The sequence below is a fragment of the Fulmarus glacialis genome, unplaced genomic scaffold (assembly GCF_000690835.1).
Source record: "Fulmarus glacialis isolate BGI_N327 unplaced genomic scaffold, ASM69083v1 Scaffold31195, whole genome shotgun sequence".
NCBI classification, from domain to species: Eukaryota; Metazoa; Chordata; class Aves; order Procellariiformes; family Procellariidae; genus Fulmarus; species Fulmarus glacialis.
This window is the reverse complement of record NW_009214130.1, coordinates 1,338-17,130: the sequence shown is the minus strand read 5'-3', so window position 1 is coordinate 17,130 and position 15,793 is coordinate 1,338. Positions and strand designations below refer to the sequence as shown.

The window sequence follows — 15,793 nt, the reverse complement described above, 5'->3', positions numbered from 1 at the left end:
GAATGCCATCTAAGGGCAGCAGGAACACAAGCATTTGACAGAAAAAGGAATTCTTATCCTTTTCAGAGAGGCAGATGGCAGGTGAAATTAATGGCACTTCCTGCACAATTCAGATCTTTTTATCCCCTCCCCCCTTTCTTTTTTTTATTTTAAATATTTGAGGGTTATAAAAACAAAACTACAATGCACTCAAGTTGAGTGAAAGCCAATTCCAATCCCAGAGAATGCTGCAAGATACACAGGCCTAAAGAAGGTGAGCATTTGCCTTTGACGCATCCAGCAGACATATATTCAATGCTTATGGTACGTTTTATGCATTATGGAAGTAATTTACCTTAAGGGCTTCAAAAGTGAGCAGCACATCGTTGGTTCGCTTCAAATCAATGTAGTACATCATCAGCTCTCTTGATCCCAGTTGCATAAAGATGGGTAGTAGCTGAGAAAGATAAAAATGGGAGACTAGCTGAATGTTTCATGGGAAAGACAAGGTCTGTTTTGGTTTTTACTCTCTCAAACCCCCATTTTCCCCTATTGGCAGATACCTGTTATGAGAGGTCAGTGGTAACCAGCTCCATCCATAGGAAGCAATAAAGGTTAACAGACCTCTTGCAATACATCTGCTGACTGCAGCAAGGTGCATGACAGCTGCCACACGGAAATCTTAAGACTCTCCTTCAAGTGCGGCTATGGCAAGTCCACACAGATACCACCCTGGAGATAGGTTCCACCTTCCATCTGTGCAAAGACAACTACCCAACAACTGAACAGAAAAAACAGGAGAGCAGGGCAACAAACCAAAACCCTTTGTGTAATTCTTTGTGTAACAGCTTTATAGTATTAATTCCTATTTTTATATCCTATTATTGCTGGCATATGAAGTGATCCAGTCAGCATGCAAGGTATCAAGGGGATAATGGTTTCTTTGGCTCTCACAGAAGCAAGGCACACACGTGCACACATACATAACGTATATCACAAAGCAAAACTGTGTTGCTTTGTTCCATTTCAAATTAAGTTAAACCACCTAAAAAAAGATTAGACAGAGATAAAGGTGGCCTGCAGACCTATGCTAGCTTGAGTTTTATGGTTTTTAAAAAAAAAAAAAAAAAAAAAGAAGAGAGAGAGAGGAAAAAGGAAACGCACTTTGGTAAATCTGACACTGCCCAACTACTTTGTCCATGTAAGTAACAACAGCTCTCAAAAGCATCTGCATAACATAGGCACTGCCCTTTCTCATCAGAACTACTGCAGAGGTTACACAAACCACTTCATTTAGAATTTCAAGTTCATTATTTCCTCAGACTTTTAATTGCGGGAGTGTATCACATCCCCCAGAGGAAACAGGAAAAATATCTGTATTTCAGACAAAGTGACTTGCCCTGTGTCATGTAAACAATCACCAAATTTAACAGAAACCAGGAATAAAATTCCTAGTCCCATGCTCCAACTACTAGACCACACACCTCCTAGGTTCAGATTTGAGTATTACCTACTAGATAATACTCAAACTAACAACTTCATCAATTTGAAAGTCATCAACAACTCAGGAAAGGTTACTGATCTTAATCATATCAGGAAACATCAGAGAGCAATATAACAGTTCTGCAAATTTTTCCCCACAATACCACTCATAGTTTTGTCAGGAGAATTCAAGCACAGAGTGCTTCCTCCCACCTTCATATGCTCACCTCTTGGTACTCCCCTAAGGGAGTCAGGTACTGAAGAATTAGCCTCTGCTCTATGGCAGGAGTCAAAGGGTAAAGTGTATAATTAGTGCCAATCACCCACGGGGACATTTCTGACCAGCTGCTGTTGGACAGTTCAACAAACATCCGCTCTGGCTCTGAAGCAGAGAAGCCCAGCTTTTGCTTGGCCTTCCGGAAGCCGTCTCTTTCATGCTGTTTCCCTGATTTGTTTTTTCTCAGTCCCCCATCATCTAACTTTGTAGCAGAGTTTACTCTGCTACTGGTCTTGTGACTTGAATCAAGATGAAAGGAGATCTCCATATCCCCAGAAACTTCCTCTTGCTCTCCATCTACTGCCATCTCCCCATAATCCATATCCACAGCCTCTTCATCTAGAGGCAGCAGAGGATCTGATGGCACTTTCCGAGGACTGGGACGCTTGTTTTCTTGTTTTGTAGTCATTTCAGTAACCTGTAACTCTCGTAGCCGTCGAAGCACCAAAGCCACCTGTTTCAGAAAAGAAGAAATCATGAGAATACACTTCCTGCTTTGGTCATGGATCTCACATTGACCATATTTTTTGTTCTTATCATATAACCAACTCCACAGCATTAAGTGTCAAGCATGCTGTGGTGTACATTTGCCAAGAGAAATAATGATTTCCAAGTGAATAAGAAAACCCCAATCCTTTTTGCTACAGCTACTTTCATTCTAAAATATCAGCACTTAATCTCCCGAATGAGAAAGAAGTGGCTTAAAACCCATTAAGAGCAGATGAGCTATATTCGTGCTAACAGAACCACATAGCATCTTCCACCATTCTTCCATCACCTCTGCCTAGCCTAGAATAAAGGCAACATTCCCTTTCGAAGCAGCAGCTTTGATAAATTGCAGTTCCACAAAACCTAAGGCCACACTTTTACTTTTAAAGGCCTTATCTGTGCAAGAATCAGAATTCACCTAATCAGAATTCACCTATGCTTCAAAACTCTGTACACCATCCTGGGAGACAAATTTGCCTATTCTACCTTCTTCCAAAAGTCATGTCGATTGCTGATAAACATCATACAGAATCAACACTAAATTAGTGAAAGGTTTACAACAGAACTGAACGCAATTTCATATTAACTTGTCCCCATGCCAGTTTACCTTTCATTTTAAAAATCTCTGTCCAGTATTAAATTACAACATGCAATAGTTACAGATGTAAAGCTTCTGAAAATTTTTCTTTAAGGGGCCTATGAATGAGTCCCATTAAAAAGTATAGTATTTGCCTTCTTAGGTTTCCATCGGCATTTTTAACACATTGGTATAAGAGAATAATCAGGTCACAGCCTCAGCAAATGCACGGTCAGGAAAGGATGGAAAGCATGAGCTACTGACTCTTACAGATATTATTATAATGACTGTGAGACCCATATATTAACTCATGAATGTGAGCTCCCCACAAAAAAAAAAAAAAAAAAAAGGTAACGGTATCTGCCCTCTAAAAAAGGAAAGTAATCAAGAGATCATTACCAATTGTGAGTTCTCATCCCTGTAATTTGCAGCAATATCTTGGTTTTCCATAGCTCCTCCTAATAGCCCCGTTGCATATGTCCGTAGTGGCTGATCAGCCTCTCGCGCCCACTTAAAGAGATTTTCAACTATGCCTTCCTAGAATGAAGAAAATAAGAAAGCAATTCCAACAGTTATATTTAATTTTTAACTTCTCAGTCCCAGCGAAAGCATCTGTTGGTAACAATTCTCCCTATCTCTAGTAATAAGCAGGCTAGATTTCCTACCAATTATGTAATGAATCAAGATTTAAAAATATCTGGGGGAAAAAAAAAATTCTAACATTTTAAGCTGCATAAAACCATTCCAAACATCAAATATTTGGAATCAGGATTTGCACACCTGCAAAAATCTTCTGAAGTGGCCAGTCAACCTACTGCTAGGAAGTAGCAAAACGTTACAGGTATGAATTGATTAGTCAAAACAAACAAGCCCAAAGCTCCTGTCAGTTCACTAACAGAAATCTCCAGCAATTTAGCAGATTTCAAAGAAGCCGTGTTGAACTTACACCAAGCAGAATGGAATTTGGCTAAATTTCTTTCATTTCACTAAAAGCTTACTAGGGCTAAATTGAAAAGTCACTTAAATAAGCAAGCTACCTGGTGCCAGAGGAACTCTTTACACTAATGACTACTCACCAACCAAAAGAACAATTCTCAACATAGTCAGAAATCCATAATGTTTGGAGAAGAGAGAAATGCATGCAAGCATGCCAATCTGCACATATGAAAATCTTAATGTTAAATATGGTTAATATTTTTAATAGTAACAAAATCAGCGGTGTTTGAACACAGCCTGCCAGGCAACTTTTCTTAACAAGGCTGGATAAGTGTTAATTAAAAATTAAAACAGCCAATTGAAAAGACAATTGTTTAGAATGAAAGATTGAATTTTTTCCTCTAAATCACTACTGGATTTTGAAACATCATACAACAACATATCACTATCGTGACAGGAATCTTGCACATAATTTGAATCATAGGTACAATACAATAAAAGATCAGTTAAAAGAAATAATGAATAGATATACATTTCAATGAGAACTCTCAGCTTACAGATTTTTAAAGAGTTGCCTATTATATATTTAAAGAAAACTGCATTATTATTGAAATGCTCTTATGTCATTAAAAAAAAATAAAATCGATGAGATGTGAAATACCTTGGCCGCTAGAGGACCTCTTTGTGACCAGAACAATACCCTCTTCAAACGGACTTGTGAGCTATGCTAAAGCCTCCTACATATAGGAACCCAAAGTGCCATAATAGAACTCTATATATTCTCAAGTCAAAAGAAAAAAATTCCTTAAGTGCAAAACTTAACTTAAAAATTTTATTTCAATTTACAGAGAGATTTAGTCTCGGAAAAAAAGCCATATCCTTCACAAATAGGGAACTATTGTTTTGCTTTTAATTTTTTTCAATCAAAGCCCGAGCCTTTGGACAGATCACAAAGATCTGAAATTAAATTCAATCCTTCACAAAGGGAGCACATTATTGTTTCCTTTTATCATGCTTTAGAGTTCATATCCATATTGCCAATAGTAAAGAAGCTAATTTGGAACTTTTATATAAAGAACTACCTGATTTCCACACTTCAGAAAAAAAATACATTAATTTTTACAGATGAAGAAACTGGGACTCAGGAGTGAAACCAACTTTCTCCTCACTTTCAACCCTCTGTGCATTCCTTCAGAAAACCACATTTGTCAACATACAGAAGTCTGATTCAGCTGTCCATCACAGTTCCAGATAATCCCTACAAAGCACGTGGATTTTAGACTGCTTAGTTAAAGTATGACTTGTTTATCACTTAGCTCTAATGCTATCGCTCTGCCATAGCTGGGGATTACTGGGCAAGACTCCTACAGCAAGTCTTTACATTCTATACAGCCTGCTCCATTCACAGGCCTATGAAATAACAACTCAAAGTATAACATTTTCCAAAACATTACATTAAGTTCCAGCTCCTCTGTTTGAATCAGTCCTGTTATACCTTACAAGCTGCGAAATACCCCAGATTTGATCAGCTGAACAAGCCAACATCAAAAAAGCCCCAAACCATTAGTAAGATTGAATAGATTGTCTCCCAGAGACAGGATTACAGGATGGCTTTTGCCTGGTTTCTCCTGTGGGAAGAACTGTTGGAGTACATAATACATCAAGCTTAAAACCCAAGCCTTAGTATAGATGATACCTTTTCCTGAAAGACAACAGCTGTTTCCAGTCCCGGCATGATATCCAGAAGAAGTCGGCAGGCAGCAGTGTTTAATGGAGGTTCTCTGCTTGTCATCACATAAGCATTCACTAGCTAGAGAAGATCAGGAACAGCGTTGGTTTGAAATTCAACTCTGACCAAACCAGTGCAATGAAAGCCTTACGACTCTCACAGCAGCAAAATGATAAAGTAAGAAATGTCAGTATATAAGCTCTGGATCTAAAGATGACTAGCCTTTAACCTGCTCCCTCCAGTGCCTCAGAAGTTGAAACTACTTTTCAGAGAAACGGAATTCCCCTCTGGTCTGCTGTTCACTGACTGAATATCTATCTTGAACTGATTTGTAAAGACAAATGCCTAAAAAAAATTATAGTTCAGTAACACCGTAAACATGAAAAGGTAATAGCTGAAAAAAATTAACATAAAAAATGCACGTTTTTATGCATCTGTATTTGCTTATCACTTGCAGTTTAAGACAGAAAGCTACATGCAAGCAATCTGTCAGAACCCTTACAGCAATGTGTACTGATACAGGTGCTTGCAGGGAGGTGAGGGTAACAAAAATTCTAGCTATTAACTCATGTTAGAGTATAGCAATGGAAGAGAAAAGCCACACTCTTGCCTCTTAATCCTCTGCCTGAGTCTTCTAGAGCTGACATACTCCTCTGCTCCTACAGGCAGTCCAGCATTTCCAAGTAGTCAGAGACAAGGCATTGGAATTAGTGGTATTAATTTCCATCACAGAAATTAATTATGCTTTTAAACTTGTATTACAGGAGCTACATCTTCTTTGAAGAGACTGATAAACCTTGAGAAGAACTAATTCAATTGTTACTACACCTATTCCAGCACGCCTGAACAGCTCATGAACTCCCCTTTCCTTGAGTCACTTTAACAGTGGCAAATGAGTCACACTTAAACCAATTTTAAAAATCACTGCTACAGAAGAGATAGTCCCTACAACAGTAAAATCAAACAAGTACTGAGGTCAACCAGTACAGAGTATACAAAAACCGTAAGGTGTCAGGAATTGACAGATACAGTTCTCAGAGCAAACCTACCGCATTCATGAAATCATCATTCTTGAAAAGTATCCTCAGTAAGTGACCAAGCATACACTCTGGGTCCGCTCGACCTGTGGGAAAAACAGGAAAAGACTTATCTACCTACCTCAGAATGTCAAGATTAATACTGAACTGCTATCTTCAAATTGTTTGTGGAATACTCTAGTTAGCAGGACCTTTCTCAGAGGGAAAATTACAGAAGAAACCATATGAGTTATTCACCGACTTAACGTTTTTTCTAATAGGCATTACCTCCCTAGAATTTCTACCAGTCAAAGCACAACACATTTTAGTGGTCCAATAGTATGGAACTCTCATTTTTGTAGACAGTGAGGATGCAGATGCCAAGCAAACTGTTCCAGCAACTTGGAAATAAGTCATCTCCCCCCCCCAAAAAAAAAACAAGATAAAAAGCATCAGTGGCTGTTTGTAACTGTTCTAAAGCACTCCACTTACTGAACAGCAAATTCAAGATAACCTGAGACAGACTGTCTTCTCTGTCCATCTAACACCTACTACTTCACATTAACTACAACTTAACATGATCATACCCTTATGTCATAAATCAGCCCCTGAAAAACTCTTCCAAAACTCTACCCAGGGCCTCCAAATCTTGCAGCAAACATCAAGACTGCCAGATATCAGCACTACAGAGCACAATTGCCCACTGCAGAAGTAGTATCAGACCTTGATCAGCAGTGGGCACATTCAGACTAAAAATTGCTTAATCTTAAATATGAATTACCACGAATCCGTTGTGACAGAGTTGGTGCTGCCAAAACCATTCAGGACATCTTACCTGGGTGTCGGTCATCAAATGGGTCTGGATCCCCTTTGCGGTACTCTTCAGTCTCCTTCTCAATCAGCTCGGACATTCTGCAGAAGGAACGACAACAAATGATTAGAATTCACACTTGGTCTTCCCCTAGTACACAGGTCCTCACAATAGCCTATCTGTCAAAGTACTATAAAACAGCTCATCAACTTCCATTTGAACGGTGTTCAGTGCCACCAGAGGACTTCAGACTGTTCACAATAGAGGGGTGAAAAAAGAGACTTGCCTCTAATATCTCATCCCCCCCCGCCATGCTCCAAAACACATCAACATGGGTTGATATGAACCCATACCAACACCCCAGTGATGCACAAGCATGACACTCTGGAGGGACCAATACCTTTTATTTACTCATGTTAGAGTACACATACTGTAGAGAACTAGAGTAAATAAAGGGCTTGAGTAGTACTTCTCTCACGCATAGTCTTTCTTTTGCAGTAGCGTAAGTCCTGAACAGGTGACTTACACCTCCTTCCTATTCAGTCTGTGCAGGGGCAGCCACTCAAACTGCCTACACAATTTTCTGTTATTTTTGCATATTAAATTTTAATAATATTGTGTAACAATAAAAGTATTTAATATTTAATAAAGTATTGTGTAATCTCTATTCAGTTTATCCCATCAGCTCCATCGAAGCTCAACTTTTTAGCATGTGTCAGTTACCGCAATGAATAAGACAAGGAGAAACTTAGCCAGCTCCATATTCATAGACCTTCAAAATACATTAAATGCTCCTCTGTATCACACAAAAATTGAAGGCTGTTTTGAAGTTATGCCTTCCCCTAAACTGAGAAGCAGCCTCAGCAAACACAAGAAATCCTATGCTGTAATTCATTTAGAATGAGCAGTAAGGGAATGAATTATTATTTTTATTTAAACAATATCAAGAAGAGGGAGATTATCTCATGGTCAAGCGATAAATAATTCCATAGTCATCCACTGTCTTTCTCCATGAAGTGTTACAGCAGAAATATATGTAGTTTGAGGTGAAATAAAGAGCAGTATTCAAAAAACATTAGCAAATTAAATCTTATTTCCTTGGTACAAAACCTCATTCCTTCCCCGCTACTGAGGTCTAGAGTGTGGTGCAGAATCTATGTGCAGCACAGCATTTTAAAACAAGGTCTTAATACCTCAGAGTAGTGATCTAGGCAGAGTTTATTATAGGGGAGGGAAAACTGCTGGAAGGCTGCAGTAATCCCTGGAAAAATATTTGTCTGTCGCAGGGGATTTCCCTTACAGAATGCCACTGACTTCTACTCCACTCCTGTTACTTTCCAGAAAATATCCTGTGTTCCAAGGTTCCAATTAGAGGCAAAAATGTATTTAGTTCTGCCTCTGTGAACTACACTGACTTGCCAGTATGACAGAGGATGATGTTATGAAGCCTGCCCAGATTGTAGGAACAGCAAATTAGCTTATCAGAAATGAGCAGAGAACTTTCCTGCTTGTCTCTGATCTGACAATTACCTTTCAGTAAACTGTTTATCCTGTGGGGTTCTAATATTTAGTTTTAGTAAGCCTGAATGTGAAGAGATACAAATTGTGTCCCTTGCTAACTGGTGGCACAGCTTGAGCTCTCATGAATTTCTGGCAAAAGCAAGTTCCTTAAATACTCCACTGCCAGCTCCTCATTTTTTACCAGGAGAACTAATAGCTTGAGGGGTACCTGTTGACAGACAACTGGGACAAACGGGGAATTGAGAAGCTGCACCCTAGACTTGTCAGGTCTTTTTAGGTGATAATCAGCATTTTGATTGTGTGCCAGAAAGGACTGAGGAGCAAGCATGGGAAGTGAGCATAACATTCTCATCAGTCCATCCTGTTTAGGTAGGCAACCAAACAGCATGCCAGCTGAAGCTGCCGAGTGGTTTTAGGGACGACAACATTATCACAGCCTAGATGAAACAGGCACATGAATCACCAATTACAGGGGTTTTTTGAGACAATTAGTCACAATTGTTTGACCAAAATAAAAAAGCACTGCCTCTTTAAAATTGACTTTCAAAAAGAAAGGGGGGGGAAAAAAAAAAAAAAAAAAAAATCAAGCTTGCTTATAATACCCTTCTTTTAACTAATGCATACAAAGGTCGTTTGTGAAGTGACTTGGATGAATCTATCTAGATCAACAGCTTTGTCAATTCTCAGTTGAAGCAACAGGAGAATCAAATAACTAACAAAGCTCATTCCTACCTCATAACATAGGCATGTAGTGCACAGGGCTTTAACAAAAACCAGTTCACAAAAATACAACTTTTATTCAGGTTTTGAGATTTCCTTCGTTCACTTGGCATTATATTGATTCTCTAGCCACTTCAGAGTTTGCAGACAAGATCTAGGTTTTACATGGGAGTAGGGGTTCTTTCCCCCCACTTCTGACTAATTTGTTTTTTCTCTTTACAACTTTCTTTGCGATCATCTTTGGAAAATTAGTCAGATCCTCATTTTCACTTGCCACAAGCTGAGCTCACTTTGGGGGTGGGGAAGGAAGGGGCAGTGGTATACATAAAACTATGTCAACTTTGCAAGACTCCCGCTGTTCTAAACACCGTAATATAAAGCCATCCTAATATTGCTCTATGCCATCATTTGGCATTGATGACCAACCTGAGCCTTTACAACAGATTGCAACAGTGTAAGATGCTCTAGGATCCCATACCACAACACACTTCGTGTGTGGAGATGAAGTATGATGTTGAGCTGCTGATTTATTCCCTTTATGAAAGAGGCTCTTGAGATGCAGTGAAGGATCTGATTCCCAGGATTTGCCAGGATTGAACATGACTTGCATCCAGACTATGAACTAATGCTCTTGCAGGATCATTCCAATTTACAATGTTTTTGAAAACCATATATATTAAATATCTGTTGTTTGCTGACATGCTTTCCAAGCAATTTCTTCAATTTGTACCTTCTGACACTCCAGAGTTCGTAAATCCAGAAAACTAGCTTATTTAGAAGTGACAATTCAGCTGTGGCCTATAAACCACACTGTTGCTGTTCTTGTCCTATTATTGTTGAAACACTCACTACCGCACGCTCACACATGCTGCCTTGGCATCACATTTAACAGGCCCCCATCCACACAGGGAAGTTTTCTTCCATCTACCTCAGAAGGCGGAAGGAAGTAGAAAAACGTCACTCACCAACAAGCATGACCACAGCTTCCTCCACCTTAATTCTAAAACAATATGCAAGGGCACGACTCTGCCTCAGGACACCAGCTAACGCAAGCTCCAGTTGGTGAGGATTCCTAGCATCTCTTCCAGCAAATTCTTTTAAACATATGCTGTACCTAAAATCCTTTACTCCAAACAGACATATGGCTTTCACTGATACCTGAAGCACTGTAAATCCAACTTCTGCCAGAGCCAGTAGATCCCCTTGCTATCTACCTTAAATAAATTTGTATTATCCAAAGCCAAAATACCCAAGCTTTCGCCATCCACAACCACTCTGCCTGCTGCACAGAAACCTTGAAGAATGAAAAGAGAGTTATCAGACTTGTCTGGGCATAAATAATGTAGGGAACTCAAGGAGCTGAGGGGGAGCATGAAGTGCCAGACTGCTATAAACACAAGAAAAGACACGTTTAATTCAAATTTCTTTAAATTTCTTAGAATATAGTAAACTTCTGCCATTTATGCCTGCAAGAAAAAGCCTTGAAATAGCACATATGTTTTCTTCAAGACACAAATCAGACAATACACAAAGATACACCAAACATGTCTCATGATTTTCAAGTGTTTAGGATGGGCTTTCTGCTGTTCATCTCCCTCTTCTGTGCTGCTATTTTTAAAACGTAGTAAGAACAGCAAAAAAGTTGTGCCCACTAGGTGAGGCATGGCACAGATCTGTGCAAAGAAGCTGCACCAGATTCCTGTTATTTCCACCCAGCGCCAGCTCAGAATCTGTGCACTGACTTGTCTGACCGAACAATGCAGAGCAGCGCAGTACAGAAACCTGGATTGCTCTTAATGTACAAGTGCAGTAAGTCCTTCTGCATATACGAGGCAGGCCACAGGTCTGCCAGCAGAGGCGCAGGGAGGAATTGGGTGGAATTTCTGTGAATCTCCCATTAAAGCAAGAGTAGTATCAGTTTATCAAGAGAGGCCTGGCTTGGGAAACCACAAATGCAACTGATAATTCAAACGCTTCTCTTATAATAGAGGATGTCTTATAATTAATGGTGTTACTAGTACCTACACATCTCCTAAAACAATTTATTGGTCCAAGGAATATTTTCCTCACACATACAATACAATGCCAGTCAATCAACATCCAGTTTAAAGAAAAATTAATCATCAAGTTTTAAAATTTCACTTTAAACATGCCCTATGAGCTTCAATAAAATCTTCACAATATAATCCCCTTGATTCATCCAATGAGTCACTCTCATCCTTTCATTTAATCTGATCAATGTTACTACAATCACAAACCCCACACCACCACTTTGATGGAACAACATTCTCATAGCTTTTGATCTTGATCAATGTTTTACAAGCTTCAGGTGAAGATTCCAAAGTTATTTCAACTACTTAACGATTTCCCTGACTTCTTATTTCAGAGAATTAAATTCATGTTTTAAAGACAGTCTGTGTAAGATCTTTACAATATAAATTTCTTACCAAAAATTGTGTGTATTTAAATACCACACTTACAGTTCAACTTCCAGACAAGAAAATTAATTACCAACAGGTCATCAGGTATGTAAAAACCTGAAGCAAAAACATAGTAAAAGCTGCTGTCAAGTAACTTCAGATACTCAGATTTAGGTATTTACTTAATAGATCTTACCTGGTGAGAATAGGGACCATGTCTTGCCCGCTACCATGTTCTTTCTCCCATTGCTCAAGCAAAGCAGTGAGCTCAGCCTTGGAGTCCACATGCCCAGATCCTGAAGTCATGGCTTAGTCTAAGGCAGAGGTAACAACAACAAAAAAAAAAGGGCAGAAAAATGAGCAAGAAATCCCACACAGCTTTGCTATATGCATTGAAATAATCTAAATCAAAGATTACAAGTCATTTGGAAGAGGTAAGTAAATACTCAGCAACAAGGAGTGAGAAAGAGAAGATTAAGTGACAGAATACTGCTGAACTTCACTTTAAAAGTTGGAAGTTTCTTTTTGGTCCTTTGCCTGAAGAATAAAGAACACGTGCACGCTCTGAACACAAGTCTTAACTGGTGTATGACAACCCTGACCATGACGGGAAGTATGCACACCTAACCACAAGTGTGTTCAGCACTGAAGCTTTTTAAAATTCTACCTCAATTCCATGAGCCGACCTGAGTTAGTCCTTTGCTGTTGCTCAGGGATTTACTGAAGAAACAACAAAGCTAGGGCAGCAAGATTACGATCAGTGTCATTATTCCAGTTTAACACCCTCCAGACAGCAGTGAAAGTGCCAAGAATCATATTACCTTCACACTGCCAAGGAGGCAGAAGGCAGCGGCACTGAGCAGTTGTGGGCAGTGGAAGGAGCACCAAAAGAGTGGTATTTGGGAAGCGGAGCAGGTCGCTGCATCACTACTTGTTCAAGGTTTCCAAGAACAGTCAGTGGCTCTAGTGAGAGGGAAGAATGATCACTGGAGCAATTACTTCAGGTTGATCAGCCTTTACTTGCAAGACAGCAGCTGACAGATTTATCTTCCCATCCTCAAAAGTGGGATCCCCCTACAATACTGAGTGACTTGTTAAGGTACCATTTAATGAAGGGAACTACCACTCTAGATTTTGTTTAAGCCTCTAAATTTCAATTTTTGTCAGTCTGATAAAAATCTACTAGAAATATCAACAGACCAAACTAGAACACAATCTGTCTCAAAACACTGCCATGCCCTTAGTTTCCAATCTGACAGACTGTGATTGCTGTGAAGAGTTGTAACTTCTGGAGGAAGGAACACCCAATCCTAATTTATAAATTGACCTTGTATTGGAGATGGGGGGGGGGAGAAATCAAAGCAAAAGAAATTCCTTCACATCCGAAAACACACAAGAACTTCCAGCATTTCGTTAGCTGTAACATGGCCAATATCCATCTTCCATGAGATTAAATATCGATTTGTCATAACTGACCCAGAGAAAGAACTTTCCAAAACAATGTTAAATACTGTTTAAGACAGTGACATACACATCAGCTCCTCAAATACATATTCAGTAATCAGTCAAATCACAGACTGTAAAGGGAGCCATAGGTCAGCATGGATTACATTAGCATTTATAGACCAAGTTCATTGTGAAAAAAATTGCCATATTTAACTGAGTGCTGGATACCTCTAATTGGTTTAAAACCTTTTCTCACTCTGGGAATGGATGAACAACCCTACAGCTCTACCTGCTGTCTCCTAAGTGCTTCTGAGTTTAATGTATTGTCACTGGTTAGTTAAATGGGAGACAACAGCCCGGCTGAAGATGAAACTGGCAGAAACTGCACAAAAATCGTGACCCAAAGACTATGGGAAAATAAACCTGTGACTACAAGACACCCAGTCTGAAGAATACCGTTTTGATAAGTACTATATGAAGTGAGTGCATGCTAACAAAAACCCTACCTAAGCATAAAGAAAGATGATGTTTTCTAAATGACAAGTAATTATGATTTTATCTAGAGCATTCATTATTCATTCATCACAGAACTAGACTGGGAAATTTGATGCAAATGCATAAAGCGCTTTGGAAAAAACACTACCTAAACGCAGGCAACAAAACATAATGAGATTGCACACACACACGTACACATCCTGAAACACCTCTGAAAAGGAAAACTATTCCAAGCTCATAAAGCTCTATTCCTTTTTTCATTAACTCAACAACACTTGCCAGCAGCACTTCTGAGCTTTTAAATATCACAGATAAACATTCAGACAAATCTACTCCAAGCCTCAGAATGTAAGTGCTGTAACAGTATCTGCATTCAATCGTTTCAGACATCTCCACCTTCATTCTATACCCAAGGGATACAGAAGAAAGTGCCTTGTGACCCCAGAGCTTGTGTAAGGCCTCTACAGGCTCTCCTGCCATCTGAAGAATAGTTTACTTCCCCTAACAACCCTTAATTATTCCAGCTAGAAAACAAGAAAGGTCCAGCAATACCTGCAACAGGTCAACAAAGTTCCAGTCAGGAAGACCACAGGAACTGCTCACATTGCCTTCTGGGACACCCAGCACCACACCATAACCAAGTGAAAATAGAAAAATCCCAGCTGTCCCTAAAACCTGGAGTATTACCTCACTTAATGCACATTATGCATCTAAATAACTGGTGCTGACACACAACTATTTTTCTGAAATAAAGTTAAAACGTAAAAATGTCACCCTTTCTATAGGCACAGAGCAATGAAAGTAAATGTCTCGCCAAGGCATCTCATCTATTCCAAAGGCTTATCCACTCCCAACCTATTCAAATAAATTTGACTATTCTAGATGGCACCGCAAAAAGCAGCAACAACAAAAAATACCTCAGAAGCATCTACTTTCACAGTTCTCATATTAATGCATGTTAGCAGTAAAATATATACGGATGGAATATTATGACAGGTGAATGACTTTTTAATACAAGAACCAAATCAATTCCTACTGCGCTCATTTTTTTCAAAAATTCCATCTTAAATCAAAGTAAAGAAGTCTGCAGAAAGGACAAGATCATAAATGGTAGGAACTAAACTGTAAGTGTCAGAAATATACCCAGCCTGTTGGAGAGGAAGGCGTGTGAGAGCAACTCTGACTTTCACTATTTCACTTGGACAAGCTGGTGAACCAATTCAATCTTAAATTGCTCTCCAGGAACTAGCAGAACAGGGAGCAGCTATCTCACTGGGGATTTAAATCCATAGGGGTTTTTAATTTTTTTTTTTAATAAGTTTTGAAAATCATCGCCTACTGCAGATTTCAATTATAATATCTAATAAGCTAAGGAATGGAATTTTTTTTTGAAACACCACTATTGTCAAAATATCATATTTAGAATCAATAGAACTGATACAAACAAAACATAAGGCACTTACTCAAAGAATTTGACTTTGAAATACAAATATTTACAATCTTAACTATCACTCACTGCGAACACTCCCACTGAAAATCTGCATATGCGTGTTTCAGCACAGTGGTGCACACAGTATTGCTTTAATATTAAACACTACTTAGTATTCCAATATCATAGCACAGGTTTTGTGAGCATTTCACTCTTCTGAACTTAGATGTAAAAATTTGACAGAAAAGGGAAACCCAAAGAAGTATTCAGACACAGATACCTAGAAGTACTCACATGTTTCTGAAATCTCAGACTTGTGTCACCTTAGTCAGACACCTCTGAACAACGAAGAAATACAAGTCCCACTGACCTCTAACTGCAAACCTTGATAAGCGCACGGTACGGTTCAAGCAGTTCAGCTTCACCCTTTTGCTCCTCCACTTATTGATTTTGTGTTGTGTTCATG

The 15,793-nt window shown here is 39.0% G+C and overlaps 1 protein-coding gene across 1 annotated transcript; it reads right to left on the bottom strand.

The window, feature by feature from the left end:
• Positions 1-334: 334 nt before the first annotated feature.
• Positions 335-12,273, bottom strand: LOC104077281 (protein VPRBP-like; the record flags this gene model as incomplete). Its single annotated transcript, XM_009578457.1, has 7 exons — positions 12,154-12,273; positions 7,321-7,397; positions 6,519-6,592; positions 5,437-5,550; positions 3,204-3,341; positions 1,689-2,192; positions 335-436 (listed from the first exon to the last, which is right to left on the bottom strand). Coding segments are annotated over exons 1-7 (1,119 nt in total), but the record flags the coding sequence as incomplete, so codon positions are not given.
• Between the last annotated feature and the right edge of the window lie 3,520 nt (positions 12,274-15,793).